At 44.3% G+C, this 15,889-nt stretch overlaps 1 protein-coding gene across 1 annotated transcript in view; it reads left to right on the plus strand.

The window, feature by feature from the left end:
- LOC129384149 (uncharacterized) overlaps positions 1-10,351 on the plus strand; it is a 118,034-nt gene extending 107,683 nt beyond the window's left edge. Inside the window, exon 2 of the mRNA XM_055069325.1 lies at positions 10,244-10,351. Coding sequence (XP_054925300.1) covers positions 10,244-10,351 — 108 coding nt within the window. The remainder of the gene's footprint in view (positions 1-10,243) is intronic.
- Positions 10,352-15,889: the final 5,538 nt, after the last annotated feature.

A 15,889-nucleotide genomic window follows, 5' to 3' on the forward strand; every position in this document is an offset into this window, starting at 1 on the left:
AAACACCCTTAAGGGTGTAAATATTTTTACAGTGATACTACCCTCCTCTGACATGCGAATTGTCCTCAGAACGATTGTCCGGGGTTTCAGAGTAGTTCGAAGGCATCCTCACGTCGTAGCTTGCTTGGGCTTCGTGAATGAAGCACCAGTGGTTCCCAAACGCATGCCCTTCGTAAATTGCTTTGTGAAGATTGCGATACGTAGCTTACGGCATTTCAGGAAATGTGGCTGCCACTGTCAGCGTCTCAAAGTACGCGAACGCCAATTTACGGCATTTCAAAGTTCATTACGAAAAATCACCATATGACGATTGCTACAAATACGTCAGCTCGCACAGGGGTCTAATAACGTGCTGCAGCTGTGATCAGTACTGTATACCTAGAAGAAACACAGTACTCCGTTTGTTCTCTCTTGTGGTGCTGTTGAAGACATTTTATTATTTAACTGTGATTATAAATACAGACGCCACGTCATGGCTTGCATAGTAACGTAACGTTTGTGAATCGTATAATGCGAAATTAAAAAGCTCATTGACTTTTTCACAACGAACAAACCCACTCTTTCAGCATACCGAGGCAACGCGTGCACAGTTCCTTATGACCTATAACCCCTCTACAGGCATTTCCTGTTCGAAGAAAGAGTGAAAGGGACAGCATCTACTATTGCATAATTTACTCAAATATCTAACCACTCCCCGACATAATGCCTTTGGCCCCTAGGTTATTACGAAACTGAATAAATAAACATTTTTACACCTGGCTCACGTGTTGAAATCATGTTCTCCTGTATAGCCTATCTTGTCGAAAGCATTGTTTGATTTGTAATTCTGGCAACCAGGCACGCCTGCCCTTGAAACCAAGAACATTTTGAATGCCAGTAACTTCACCGTAAGATATGCTCTTGCTTCAAATGTGTAGCAGCAAAGCGCACGTGCCCGCGTCTTCCGCTCTTCTCTATGGGGTACGATTCGAATGCAGCCAGCCCTTGCAATTTTTCTGCACTACATTCAATAGCATTTCCACGGAATGTCCACGAAAAGTCCACAGATTCAAAACTAAACGTTATAATAATTTTTATAGATGCATAAACAAGAACGTTAGTCTTCGGCCGTCTTATAACTTGATAGATGGGCAGCTCGGTTTTGTTTTAATATTGATGAACGTTATTCTATCCTACATGAATAGAATACTTTCTGGCCTTCCAACTAGTCATCTTTAGCATCATTTTTTCCGTTTCTGCACCAAATAGACGCGGCATGTTCTCATGGTTGCATTGTTGCTTTTTCGTTGCTGAGCTGAGTGTGCCAGTGACCCGCAAATGTTTCACTGAAAGACTAGGCTGTAAAGCGTAAGGTTTACAATACTTAACAACACTAGGTGTACCGGTGGATAAATTAAAATAACGCATGTAGTACAGAAAGCTAAGGGAAAATTCGTACGGTTTTACTTGACCTTCACCTAACTTCGCTTCAGGTTTCGTGACCTCCTCCATCACAGAGCCCTTGCATAATTATTACAGCACAAGTAAAAAAACATGAAATTTTTTCCAGCAGTTAGAGAAACGTAAAAATAAACATTCCATTCTTTTTGATTTTAAGTCGGCCTTCTTTGATATAAAGATGCATTGAACATTTGTCTACAGAATGCGTAGAACCTTTAACGAGGCACTTTGTGGCGTGTTACAGCACTTTCCTTTCGCTGGTGCGCTTGCCAACTCTAAAGTAAAACGCTTGAGCTTGTTGCGTTCGAAGAATAATTTGCTTGTTTAGCCGCCTGCTTAAGTGTGGCACACGTACTACGCTATTTCATTTTTAATCTCTGCCAGATTGTTTGGAGGGCGGGGGTAGGGAACGTGTATCACTAAGGCGTTTTTGCGTACTTAGAATTTAAAAATGCAGTAACAGAACCATCTGCTTCTAGCCTAGCGATCTCAACAACCTGCTAATCTAGTTATAGACCGTTGAGCTCCCGGTTTTATTTCTTTTCATTTTTTGTGGTTTTCACGTATTTTGGGAAGTTATTTAAGGAATACTTAAACGTGTTAAAATAAATGTACCTTTATTGCGTACTGGGTGCTTTACGAGCAGCATCAATAAAATTTCAGCACGGTCATAGACAAACATAGCAGTGCTGCATATAAGAGGACTGCACGTCAGAGTCTCGTTACATTGTGCTCCGTGGTACATCTTGTGTGCCCAACAGCGGGAGTCATAAAACTACGTCCGCGTCAGCTAAGTTATTGAAGGATGCATATTTAAAAATTGTGCCTGTGTGCTTTGACAAACCTGAGCTACAGCCACATCATAATACTTTGCGCCGCGAGAAAAATACTCTGATCGCGGTAGAGCACGTCTTTACTGATGGCACTTCGCTCCAGCACTTGAGGATGCCCGTCAGTCAGGTATCAGTGCGAGTCCAGCAAATAAATATACGAACGAGTGTTATGTTTCTTCCATCAAACTGCAGTCCATAGTTTCTAAGTTCAGTTGCCCGTGTTTGCATTCTTAGATAGGCTGTCACCACGCCAGAACTACTTCGTAGCATTCTAGAATGTGCCAAGCTGCGCCTTCCTAATTACATTGATATTGCAATATTTCCTTGCGACCTTGAATATATCGCCGACACTTCTAGTGAGTTCTTTTAGGCAAAGAGGAGGCTTATCGTTATCATCAGTCACCAAGACCCTCTGCAGTAGACATGACAGGGAAAGTGATCTTTATTCACACTTGTCAAAGGCTAGCAGGCTGCTCACATTCATTCAAATATCATTGCAACACGTAATTCTTTGATGTCCCAGAGTGATTTTCTGTTCCCTGAGCACCCATTCCGCTAATTCAATGGAGCGCCACGTATCTGCTCAACGCATTGCGTCGCTTGCTCAATTCCACTGCCTCTTTTATTCGGAACTAAGCGACGTCAGATACCAGCGCTCACTCTCTCATCTTTAGCGCCACTTGCTCGTTTCGAAGCATTAAGCCTCTCGTATCCCCTTCAATTGGTCTTGTCGCATTACTTCTCTTCCTAAGCTTGTTCGTTGTCATCCTAGTTTCAGCTGCATTCATTGGCGGCATGACATACACTGATTACTGCTTTTCTATTCAATCGGGCTTCTGTCCCGATTGGCCATCAGGAGTAGCTTCGAGATTTCCTAGCGATAGGATGTTTGCAAAGGCCGCAAGCAATTATAGGAACTTTCAATTACCGTCATTTTCTGTTTTCATAAAAGAAGCGTTACTCAAAGCGCAGCTTGAGCGATATATTTGCCCTAAATTCGCTGCCTGCGTTTAATCAAAGCGATGCCCCAGCGCTCCCGAACGCAAGAAGAAATAAAGTTCACGAAGGCACTATGCGTCATTGTAACATGTAATTAAAACGTCTTCGTTGTTTCAGCTTCATTTGACTAAGCTGCTTCTATAAGGGCCTCAAAATAAGTTCTGAATAATGTCATTGCGTCGGTTGATGTTGCCTCCATATTTCTTCAAAACAAACAACACAAAAGAATACTTCTATAGAATTTTTAGGACCTTCAGCATGGCAGATTTCAGAGTCAATCTATTGAAAAGTAGTGCGCTCAACTGCAGGAATTTTAAATAGTTGGTACCTTCGGCGTAAAAAACAGAACACACACTGGATATTGTTTTTAAAGGGAAACAAACAATGGTCAAATGCATGAAATATACCAAAAAGCAAAGGTGCTCCGAGTCAATGGAAAGTTAACAGAAACTCAAATTGAATGTCAAGGAAAAATAGAAGATGTAAATAGAACTTGAACCTGATGTATTGAAAGCCCGAGACAGCCATTTGCTCTTGTTCATCCCACTGCCTTTGTCGTAAATCCTGTTTGTTTCGAACAAATACCTCGAGCGTCTGAGTGTCTATAGTGCATGCGAAGATATGCAGAGTTTCAACAACTGGCTCAGAAAGCTTTCTGTCCTAATTAAAAGACTGAGCGCTGCCCAAATACGGGTCACAGCACCCTCATGTTTTGCGTAAACGATTTCTTGGTAGCCCGCATGAGTCAAACTCAGTAATGATTTCTCAGATTCTACTAAAGCTAGCTAGGTCTGTGGTGTAAGGTTGCCATAAAATGTTCCAAAGGCTTTCTGGTCATGCCGGTAGTGCAGAATGAATGAATTCTCCAGGCACGAGAATCTTTTTCTACCAGATTTTATAGAACGTGCAGTATCTTCAACAAACTAAGGTTCCAACGCCTATGAAAAATTCTTACGAATAATGCCACGCTGATACGCATACAATAGGGCAAAAATGGTGTTTGACACACACTATGTGTGCGCTCTAAAATCAAGGCGAACTCGCATGAATTTGCGCTAGCGGAAAGGAAAGAACGCGTACTACTTACCCCAACTCTTGCTAGGATGCTACTTCCAGTGACCCAGTCAAAGACCACTGCTTAGCTCTCCTTGAACTACCACATTTTTCGAAGCAGTTATTTCTACTAAGAAGTCATAGCAGCCGAGGTGCTCTATCATCCTGTTTTGAGGTGTTTTATTGTTAATGCGAACAGTATCTTTTCAGTACTTCAGCCGTTTTCTATCTATCTATCTATCTATCTATCTATCTATCTATCTATCTATCTATCTATCTATCTATCTATCTATCTATCTATCTATCTATCTATCTATCTATCTATCTATCTATCTATCTATCTATCTATCTGTCTGTCTGTCTGTCTGTCTGTCTGTCTGTCTGTCTGTCTGTCTGTCTGTCTGTCTGTCTGTCTGTCTGTCTGTCTGTCTGTCTGTCTGTCTGTCTGTCTGTCTGTCCGTCTGTCCGTCCGTCTATACATCCATCCGTCTGTCCTCTTACGCCAACCTAGTGTCCCATGTTGTCTACCTGCTGGAGCTACTAGGTATGTGCTCTGATTGCACTAATGATGTGTCGTTCCATTGACGCCATTCCAGGTTCGTCGTTTCTTACTAACGCCATGGCGTCATCGTCACGCCTTCCATCCCGACCAGTGTCTCAAGTTGCGTAACAGATAGGGCCACCAGACTCATGGTTATGGTGCCTTCGTGTCGTTGCATCACCGTATTTCCAGCGTTGTCATCCGATACTCGTCGTGGCGTCGTCGTCACCCGATCGTCGTCATACAGTCAAGATACATTGGTTGTAATACCACATAGTGATGCCAACGTGCTCATTAAATCTTAGTCATTCAAGCTTCTTGATGTGACTCATTATGCTGCCCTCGTCAATCCTTCTACTCTGACTCCGTGGTCCAAATTGTCTAGCAGCTTATGCACTCGGTATGTGTGTGGGGTCTTGATGCTGTCGTTCTTGTCGCGTCATCGTCTTTCCAGTTTTGCCACCTGACTATCGCCATGCCGTCGTCACACAGTCGTCGTCACGCTGTCGTCGGGACAGACAGACAGACAGACAGACAGACAGACAGACAGACAGACAGACAGACAGACAGACAGACAGACAGACAGACAGACAGACAGACAGACAGACAGACAGACAGACAGACAGACAGACAGACAGACAGACAGACAGACAGACAGACAGACAGACAGACAGACAGACAGACAGACAGACAGACAGACAGACAGACAGACAGACAGACAGACAGACAGACAGACAGACAGACAGACAGACAGACAGACAGACAGACAGACAGACAGACAGACAGACAGACAGACAGACAGACAGACAGACAGACAGACAGACAGACAGACAGACAGACAGACAGACAGACAGACAGACAGACAGACAGACAGACAGACAGACAGGCAGACAGACAGACAGACAGGCAGACAGACAGACAGACAGACAGACAGACAGACAGACAGACAGACAGACAGACAGACAGACAGACAGACAGACAGACAGACAGACAGACAGACAGACAGACAGACAGACAGACAGACAGACAGACAGACAGACAGATAGATAGATAGATAGATAGATAGATAGATAGATAGATAGGCAAAGAATGCTATTCGAATTACAAACGACGCTCATTTTGCCATTAAGTGCAAGGACTGTCCTTGCAAGCCGACTTAATCGCATATTCAGTAGTAAGCCGCAGCGAGGATAAGTGCACTAGAAAAATCATGAAAGCCATAGCGATAACATCGTTAGGGGAAGATTGTGTAAGCACGCCTTTCCTTTCTCTTTGCAACAAAGTAATTGCTTGCCCAAAAATATTGCGCACTGAAAGTCTGCGTACGCTTGTGTGTTTCTTATATTAGCGCACCTTCTGTTTCGAAGTATGTAATTTTTAAGTGTAGCGCTTCGTGTGTCTTGCATCTCCTGCTTTTGTTTGCGTCTTCTGGCGCAAAAAAAAAAAAAAAAATCCTTTTCGCAGCCCACAAAGCTTCGCTTCACGCAAGCTATGCGGCTCTAACGGCTTTATTTGGTGCTGTTTTATGTTGCCGTGTTCGAATGGGAGCGTTGACCGCGAAACGCCAACTAACAAATGCGTAAGCGTTTCTATGCCTACCCATGGAGGAAGTTCGCCGGCCTGTCTGTCACGTAAGACGAATCACTATAAAGAAATTGTTGTATAAATAAAGAGAAAAAGTTTGAAAGCGGAAACGTAGGCGGTGTAGAGTTTCTAACCTACGACCCCACGCGCAGAAGCCGAGGGTCTTACCCACTAGGCTATACAAGCACGCTTACAAGAGGTAATTGTATCGTAATGATATGAATGTGTTGCACCGGCGGTACAACACAAATGTCAAAAGTTAACTGTTTCTACTTAGGCTTCGATGAGAGATTTGGTGTTGGTGGAATAAAAGATATTTCTAGGACCACTTCTAGAGCCGACTTGCAGCATTGGGAGTCGACTTGCCACACGTAGGGCAGTGCAGAATTGAGCCCAAAATTATTGCTGTACAATACTTCTTAGAGGGCACCTAACAATTTCCACCCTTAAACCAAACTTCCGTGCGGCCTGGTGAGAGGTTCTTTAAAGGGAAGCTGAAAGCTTTTCCAGAAAAAATAAGTGAAGAGCAGTACGTCGTGGTTTTCAACCGTCTGAATTCGATTATCGCACCGAAATTGAGCGAAAGAAAGCGCAAACATATTTTATTTCGACGAAAAGTGCAGCAGCAGACACGCCCAGCTCGCGCGCCTCGTTTTCGCCTGTGATTGGTCGGGCGCCTCGTGACGTCAACAATGGCGTTCGTCCGGACCGACTGCTGCCGCTACACAGGAAGCACGATTCAAGGTAGTTTGGTGGTGTTTTGCTGAGACGGTCATGGAAAATTTCGAGAGCTTGCGTTTCTCTGAGGAATTCGGCGTTAAGGCCAAACTCCACAAGAGCGATTTTGCGCGCGACGGTGATAGGCGACGGCTTCGAGCGGCAAAACGGGCCGTCGCTTGAACAGATCGCTCGGTGTTGTCGCTCGATCGCTCGTTTCTAGCAATCTAGAACTCGTCGCTCGTCGCCCGGAAATGCCATGAGCGACTAGCGAATAGTGCGAAGCCGAAACTGGATGTACATAACTTAAGTACTACTGTTTCTCGCACGGAACGAGCGAAATATTGAATTTTACACGTGCAAAAATAAGAACCTATTGCAAGACCTTCAGAAATATTTTATGCTCCTTCTTCAGTAAAATACATCAACTTAAATTGATAAAGCATGCGTCACGCTAGTTTCGGCGCGTATATTGCTGCCCTCATACCGGGAAGTCGTCGCTCAAAGCCGTCGCTCGCGTGGAGTTCGGCTTGCAGACGACGAGCGAATGCGACAGCCATCGCCTCGCTTGTAGCGCTGTCGCTGTTGCGTGCAAGATCACTTGTAAGTGGTTTATACTTTAATCCCTACATGTACGAGCCGATTGCGAAGAGCCGGCCTCTCCAAGAAGCAAAAAATGCTGGTGCAAGCACTGCTTTGCACGTGAACGAAGGCGAAGTGGTAGCATCTCCTTGTGTTGGAAATGTTCTTTGGCGAGTATGTTTTTTGCTAAGCTGCGTTCAGCGTTCCAGTGAGTACGTTTCCGGGCAAACAACTGTAGTGTTATGTTCCTGCATGCCTCCTCGTAGAACGTAAGCGGTGATGCGATCTTCGGCATTTGTGCGCTGCCCCAAAGCTGTCGGCAATCTACACAGACGGTTTAAACGCGGGAAAAGTTTACCGGCTGTTGTAGCACGTGTAGTATAGAACCTTCATCAGCGCGCCATCCGCACGCTACTCGTAACCGGCGAATTCCGTCAGCTACGTGAGATGGTCGGTTTCTCTATGTGTGCGAGAGAAGGGGGAGCGCAGCGCCCTCGCGTGAGCAGGCTTTCCAACACATGCAAACTTTACGCTTGCACTGCATTACGGTAGATGCATGCAGGCTGTTTCACACCACACGTGCGAATAGAAAATTCGCGGCGCTTGGCGATGAAACCTGCGTCAAGGGTGGGAGATAAGCATGCACCTTCCGTTCAGCGTGCCAATCTTTCTTTTTTTTAGGAGAAACCAAAGCACGCTTTATTGATAAACTCCGGTAGTAATCGTCACGGAAGTGGTTAGCGCACAACACAGTTGTTCTTGAGCGCTTGGAGTTGTTTCGCTTCACAGCAGCCTCCCACTTAGCTGAAAGCTTCTTGTCTTGCAGGAACTAATGGAACATCGAAACATCGTCAGGGCCGCTGGTGTTCGTGCAAGCGTAGGCTGCACAGAACGCCGGCATGATCGGCCTACAAGTTCAATTGATGATGCGCACGTCAACTACCACTCCTATATACACACAAACAAATGAATGTATGGTCGACCGAAGCAGATTAGGACGGCACGCACGCAGAAATAAGCCCGGTCAGGCACGGTCGCGGAGACTGCGAAGGAGCGGAACACCAGTGTTGTCACTGCGCCGCGGTTTCCGGTCTCCGCTCGCATCGTCAGCGTCAGCAGCAGCGCGCGGCACTCGACTGGGGGCGGAGCTACAGCGCAATTTTAACCGACGATTGCGTCGCTTTTAAGTGAAAAATCCCCCCCCCCGAAATTTTACCTTCATGATTTATAGGGTTCCCGCATCCGTATACGAGCGTTTTATTGAATTCGGCAGACTCTTCAGCTTCCCTTTAAGGGCTCCGTGCGCAAGAGTGAGCTCGAACAACAGCGTAGTAGTAGGCCTCGCAAAGGTAGCCCGAGAATGGAGAAAGTACCGAGAATTTTGCTATGCAAAGCAGGAAATCAGCTTTCCCAGCTGTGTCTAAAGAATGTAGTAAAAACAACAAGAGAAAATATGGACAATGCTGAAACAACAGCGCGAGCAAACAGTCGCTTCCGCCTCGACGAACGCTTCGGCATCAGCCGCGCCTTAGTGCAGCAGTGAAATGAAGAGAAGGAAAAACCGCGAATGTTGATACAACGGGCTCGCACAGCGACGTAATTACAAAGCGCGTCGCTGCATGACGCGGTCCACTCGCGCCGAACAATCACGGTGTCTTTGGCGACGCGGAAGCGTACGCTCTGCGGTTGGACGCGCCCGTTCACTACAGTAAATCAGCAATACATGTAGTGTGGCTGCGAGCATTCGTTTGCCAACAGGCTCTCTATGATCCTTGTGCAAACGTTGACAACACCACCGGTGGGAACCTGACGAGCAGTTTCCGACTATGAGGGCATGAGCCGCTCTGGAAACAGCTGTGTATGCTGCCTCAAGGACAAAAAGGGGTGGACGTAATTATATATATATATATATATATATATATATATATATATATATATATATACCTGCACCTTTGTCCAGGTAACTCACGCAATTGTAACGCGAGGGGGCAGGACCAAAGGGCTTCGCTTTGTGAATGGAAAGGTTAAGCCTTGCGTTTGCGTTTCCATTAACGTTGTACCATTTTTTATATTTGCGCTTAGCCGGGAACTACACCACTAGGAATGCCATTACTTGTGGCGGCATCTGTAGAAGGCTGGCAGACCTATTTCTGTATAATTATTACAAGATTCATGTAGGAGACATGCCGTTCATGGATCGCTCCTTCGGCCACGAATTCGGATGCACTGTCGATAATTGTCCCAGTGTTACATTATTTCATTGCGATGCAGTGAATGCAGTGAAAGAAAGTGTAGGGGATAGCATGACATCTTGCTCATGTTGTAGTCAGTTCTCACGAGTATAGAGTAATAATTACACATTTAATGTGCCGTCAGTAATGTTGCGTATTGTTAATCAAAAAACTATTTAACCTGCTCCGAGCCCGTGCACATGCGAACGGTAATTAGTGACAAGTGTAACATTTGTCATATGTTTTCTTGAGCTTTCTTCCAGAGCTTTGCTGACTTGCTCCACCACCAGAAGTACGAGAGCAAAGCTGAGCCCGCTGAACCGGTGCTGAGAAAGAGAGTGGTGAGCCATACCGGCCTGCCACCTCCTTGAGGCAGTGGGAGCAAGTTTCCACGCTAGAGGCCTGCGAGCGAATGGTCAAGACTGGTGACCCAAAATGCCAAGTCATGCTGGCAGGGTGGGCTAACCGCGTCCCGGCCACATGATCTCTACGCTAGCTCCTCTGTCAGGGCCTCAATTACTAATACGCCTCTAAAGAAGTTTTCGCTCTCTCGAGGTCGTGGGTCACACCGCGAATATTTGGACCCACTACAGGTCTATACGTTTCTTGTTATATACTCACTTCCACTGGCCTGCTCTCACCTGCTTCGTTCTGCAGGTGAGTCTTCACCGGTAGCGTCAAAAGCAAATAACGGGATGCTACTACGTTAAGGCGATGCACCCGATTGTCAGAAAAAGCTTTGATCGTGTGAACGCAAGATCCCCTGAGTGTGGATTACAGGCAGAGCATGCCGATTCCCGATGGCCTTTTACTATGTCAGAATGGTCTTAATTGCTCACGGCGAGTATTGTCAGCAAACATGTACGTTAATAAGAGTTATTCTTAGATTTCAGAACTGCAAGTGTTATGAAGCGGAAGTTATAGCGTAAAACTCATGCATGTGCCGTTACTTCTAAAAAGAGTAAAATATCGTCGCAACGCGCGAAATAATGTAGTCATTTTAGAATAATAAAGACTTCGCCCATATATCAATTTTAACATATCTAGGCTATCATCAGGTTTAAAAGCATCAGCAAACTGGCGATCCGCACTAGCTAGAAATGTGTTACACAATAGTGGCGAAATGGAGCAGTTGATATAGAAGTTGCGATTTGGAAATAGAACCCTTTGTGCTGTTAAGCTAAACTTTTAAAAGCGCAAGGAATTAAGCCTTCCAGCGTACACCAGCTTAGTTTTGAAAGAAAATACACCGTTTTCCTTCGATGCAAGCTTTTAAAACAAGAAAGAGTTCATTATACGTAATGAAGCCGAAGAAGACTCCAAGATCGACAGAAAGCACGTCGACAGCCAGGTTATTCAGAAAGTATTCTTCGATGCCATGCGAGTGGCCAGTCATAAATAGATAATCTACGTTTACTTTATTAATGACCTTCAATATGTACTGGTTTACAAAACGTTGTCATGTACCCATTCATAAACAAAAGTCCTAAATGACACACCAGGCTTGCGCGTTTTTGTCATGAAAGACTGAGGGTGCACATAAAGTGATACTTCAATGCAGTTGCAAAACTCTGAGATTAGATCCTTTGAGTGCTGGTTTACTTGTCAGGTGTGAACGATGCCTGCTGGGTATTAGATAATCTGTATGTTTCTTATTCTGCGATTAGTGACTGAAACAAATCACTTGAAAGTGGCGCCCTCGTCGTCGCGGTTGTTTTTATATCAGATATGTGGTCTTTGTGTGTTCTTGTAGCGGCAATTATATGCATAAAAGAAAGTAGTACCTAGCCCCAACAACAATTAATTCTGAACCCCAAGGATGCGGGATGAATGAAAAGCGCTCGTGTACTTAAATTTAGTAACACTCTAGAGAATCCGGGAAGGCGAGAATTATTCTGGAGCCCCTCGTAATTAGATCGCGGTCTCGACAAAAGCCCCGAACAAATTTTTTTTTAAGTCGGCCTTCTCGTCAGACGCTATAGTGCATGCCTTCAGCAATATGGTCGTCTTGAGCAGTACACTCCACGGTAAAGCACAATACATGCACAATGAGTACGCGGGAGTTCTTGTGTAGGCGAAGCTTAATGACAGTAGATATTTCTTGCAACCATGTTACACAAGAGGCAAAAGTCGAGCCCGCAAATGCCTAAACCACTACTATTGGGGACTATGTTCGTTTGTTCTCAGTCAAACAGGAATAACAATCCATATATACGACCTGAAAAATTGTTCGAGCAATAAAGATGATTACATCCTGTGATATAAAGTTCTGATGAATTCATTTATTTGCTACAGCAACGAAAATGTTACCCATAAGTACGTCGCCAGCTTTCGCACAACAATGAGTAGTTGTAAGAACAAAAAGGCTGACGTGAGATCAACGAAATCCTTAAGGCTATCAAGCAGCTCGCTATGCCACATGCCAGGCAGTTATTTGTAATCAAAATGAATAAAGAGAACGTCACAGCAAGCTGAATATATATATTACATTAGGATCGCTATGATCACCCTATCTTCATATCCACTGCCAGATGAAAGCCTCCCTAAGCGATCTCCAATTACCCGTTTCTTGTGCTAACTGATTTAAACTTGCGCCTGCTAATTTCCTATGTTCATCACCCCACGTAATTTTGTGCCGTCCTCGACTGCGCTTCCCTTGCCTTGACACCCATTGTGTAACGCTAATAGACCACCGGTTATCTGCCCTACAAATTGCATAGAATGCCCAGCTCCGTTTTTCCTCGTTACGTCAAGAATATTGTCTGTCAGAGTTTTCTCTATGATCCGCATCACTCTCTTCCTTTTCTCTTGACGTTACGCATAACATTCTCCGTTACATCGCTTTTTGCGCGGTCCTTGACGTGTTCTAGAGCTTCTTTGTTAACCTCCATGCTTTTGCCCCACATGTGAGCACCGGTAAAATGCAATGATTTGTAAACTTTTCTTTCCAGTGACAGTGGTAATGTCCCACTCAAGATTTGGTAATGCTTGCCGTATGCACTCCGACCCATTTTTATTCTTCAGTGAATTTGTTTTTATGATCAGAGTCCCCTGTGTGTAATTGCCCTAGATAAATGCATTCCTGCAAAGACTCTAGATCACTGGCGATGATGATCTCTTGTTCCGTTGCCGGACTGTTGAACATTACTTTTCTGTTATGAAAATTAAATTCCACCTTACTCTTACACTTTCTTGGTTAATCTCCTCAATCATATCATTCGTTGCAATTAAACAGTAGTGTTGCTGAACAGGACAATGTCATCTGCAAGCCGACGGTAACTTGTTCAGATATTCCCCGTTCATCCTAACTGCTAACCCTTCCCAATCTAACAGCTTTAATGCTCATTCTAAGCAAGCAATGAATAACATAGGAGGGATTGAATTTCCTTGCCTGACCCCTTTCTTGACATGCAAGTTTCTAATTTTCTTGTGGAGAAGCAAGTTAGCCGTGAATCTTTGTAGATATTCGCCAAGATATTCCGGTATGCCCCCTGTCCCCGTTAATTACGCAATGACTCCTTGACTGATGGTTTCTCTACTAAATAAAAGTTGTTTCCGAAATCTATGAAAGCCACATAGAAAGGTAGATTGTACTTGGCAAATCTCATTTACCTGATTTATGACATGGACAGGATCGATAGTAGAATATCCCTTCCTGAAGCCAGATTTAAGTAGAGTGTTCCAATGATTCTATTGCAAATTATCTGTAAATATGTTATACAATACTGAAGGGAAGCTAATAGGTCTTTCATTCTTCAATTGTTTAATGTCTCACTCGTATAGACCAGTATAATATAGGCAATCCTCCAGCTCCCTCGTAAACTTGAAGTCGTGAGCATTAACACGCGAGCTCTCTCGAGTGAAGCTAGCTTAGCGGGGCTCTTTGAGCAAATAGAAGGATTGCCTGGGTTATTCTTCCCCTAATGGGGATTGAAAAACTGGAGAGGCTTATACAGGGCTGACAAGAGGCCACGTGCACGGTACGCCAGTCGTTCGGATGTGACAGACTACAGGGTTGGATTTGTAATTCCCAAGGACAAGGCGGGCAATATTGGTGAATTCTACAGCTTTATCGAGGGAGTAGCAGTGGTTCTAATAAAGATAAACGGAAGATATAGATTAAAGGTAGCAGAAGCCTATGCTCAAACATCCAGTCACGATGATGAAGTCAAAGATAAACATACGGCAGATGTCAGCCCTGTTGAGTAAAATTGAAACAAAGGGGAAAGAAAGCTTTTAACAATGTTTCTGTTAATTTAATACTCAACGCTTCGAAGCCCGACCAGCTACTTAATCAGGGGTGAGTTTATCTGAGGCGTAGCAGTGATCACACGCAATTTTTTAAGTTGAAATAGAAAATCTTTACGAAGATGTTGAATTAGCAATGAGACAAGTGAAAACTCAGTATGCTCTAGTAACAGGCGACTTCAATGCAAAGGTGGGGATAAGGATGCTGGGAAACAAGCAGTTGGCAACAAAGGCATCAATTGTAGGCATGATAGACGAGAGATATTGGTAGAATTCACGGAACGGAATAGATAACAAATGATGAATAGCAACTTCAAAAAGCGCAGTAACAGGAAGTGAACCTGGAAAAGCCCTGACGTAGAAACAAGAAATGAAATACATTTCACACTCTCCGCCTATCTCATAGTGCTGGAAGTAGAAGTGTTAGGTAGGGTAAAGGGCAGTCATCATAGATTACTGAGACTTAGGATTGCTCTCAATTTGAAGAGAAAAAGCCACATTTGTCATGAAGGAACAGGCAAACCTAAACGCTGTAAGGGTATAAGCAGACGAATTCATGCGGCCGCTCGCAAACAAATATGCAGTTTAAGAACAGTGGCACGAAGATAAGTAGAGGTAAGGATTAAACCTTAAAAAGGGCGAGTTCATAAGCTGGAGCTGAAGTAGGAAGTAAGGCATCAAGGCAACCAGTAGTTAAGCTCTCCCAGGTAACAAAGAATCCGCGTCGCATACTTCGAGACCTTGTGAACGTGGGTTTGCATTGAAATCGAAGGTACAAAAAACAACCTAAGCTGTAAATAAACTACAATTCCAGTTACTGTGCGTCTCTTTTCTCAGCATTGATCGAAAAAAATACGCAAAGCTTTGCTTAATCCAGTAAGGGAGTTGGATCTACCAGTAATATTCTTTTTCTGTTTCATATAGTAAAAACAGCGCTGAGAGAAAATATTGGCACGGCAAGAATTACTTCTACATTGCTTCTACAGTGAAAACAAGAAATAAATAATTTTCTTCCGTTTAGGTACTGCTGAACAGGAGACTAACAATCATAAGTCGCACCTTCACGCTGCAAATAGGAGCTGGCCCGAGGAAACCTTCGGCTAGTCGAAAATCACAAAATTAAGATTTACGACGTACATGAATTCTTTAGAAAGAATGAAATTCAGACCATACAATTCCGCCAAAGCCCCTTCCTACCCCTCCAGCCCTCTCTTTCAAACCGAGCGTTTGCTCTTAAAAGCGATACCGCCTTTCAATACCTGTCTCTCTCGCTATTAAGTATGACTTACATGGATATTCTTTTTTTCTTAGCCACGCGCTCGAAAACATATTTCTTTGCCCATTTCGATGCCCGAGGAAAATGAGCTCTGAAAGTACGAGGGCACCCCGGCAATGCCGCTCCCTTACATGCTTATCTACATGCCCACACACTTGGTTTTGGAAACCACGGACCATTTGCTCTTTTCATAGACAACCAGCGTCCTCCACTACTGCGCGCACTACGCCACAGTTGAAATTTACGCTCCCTCTCGTTCGTAAAAGGCACTTGGCCATGGTGGGTCGCGTTCGCTGATGGTATTTTCGCGGAAACAAAAGGCTGGTGTCGCGCATTAGTTATACTGAAGCGTGGAGTGCTGAGCGCGGTGTAGCATATATCTGAG

Source organism: Dermacentor andersoni, chromosome 9, assembly GCF_023375885.2.
Source record: "Dermacentor andersoni chromosome 9, qqDerAnde1_hic_scaffold, whole genome shotgun sequence".
In the NCBI taxonomy this organism is placed as follows: Eukaryota; Metazoa; Arthropoda; class Arachnida; order Ixodida; family Ixodidae; genus Dermacentor; species Dermacentor andersoni.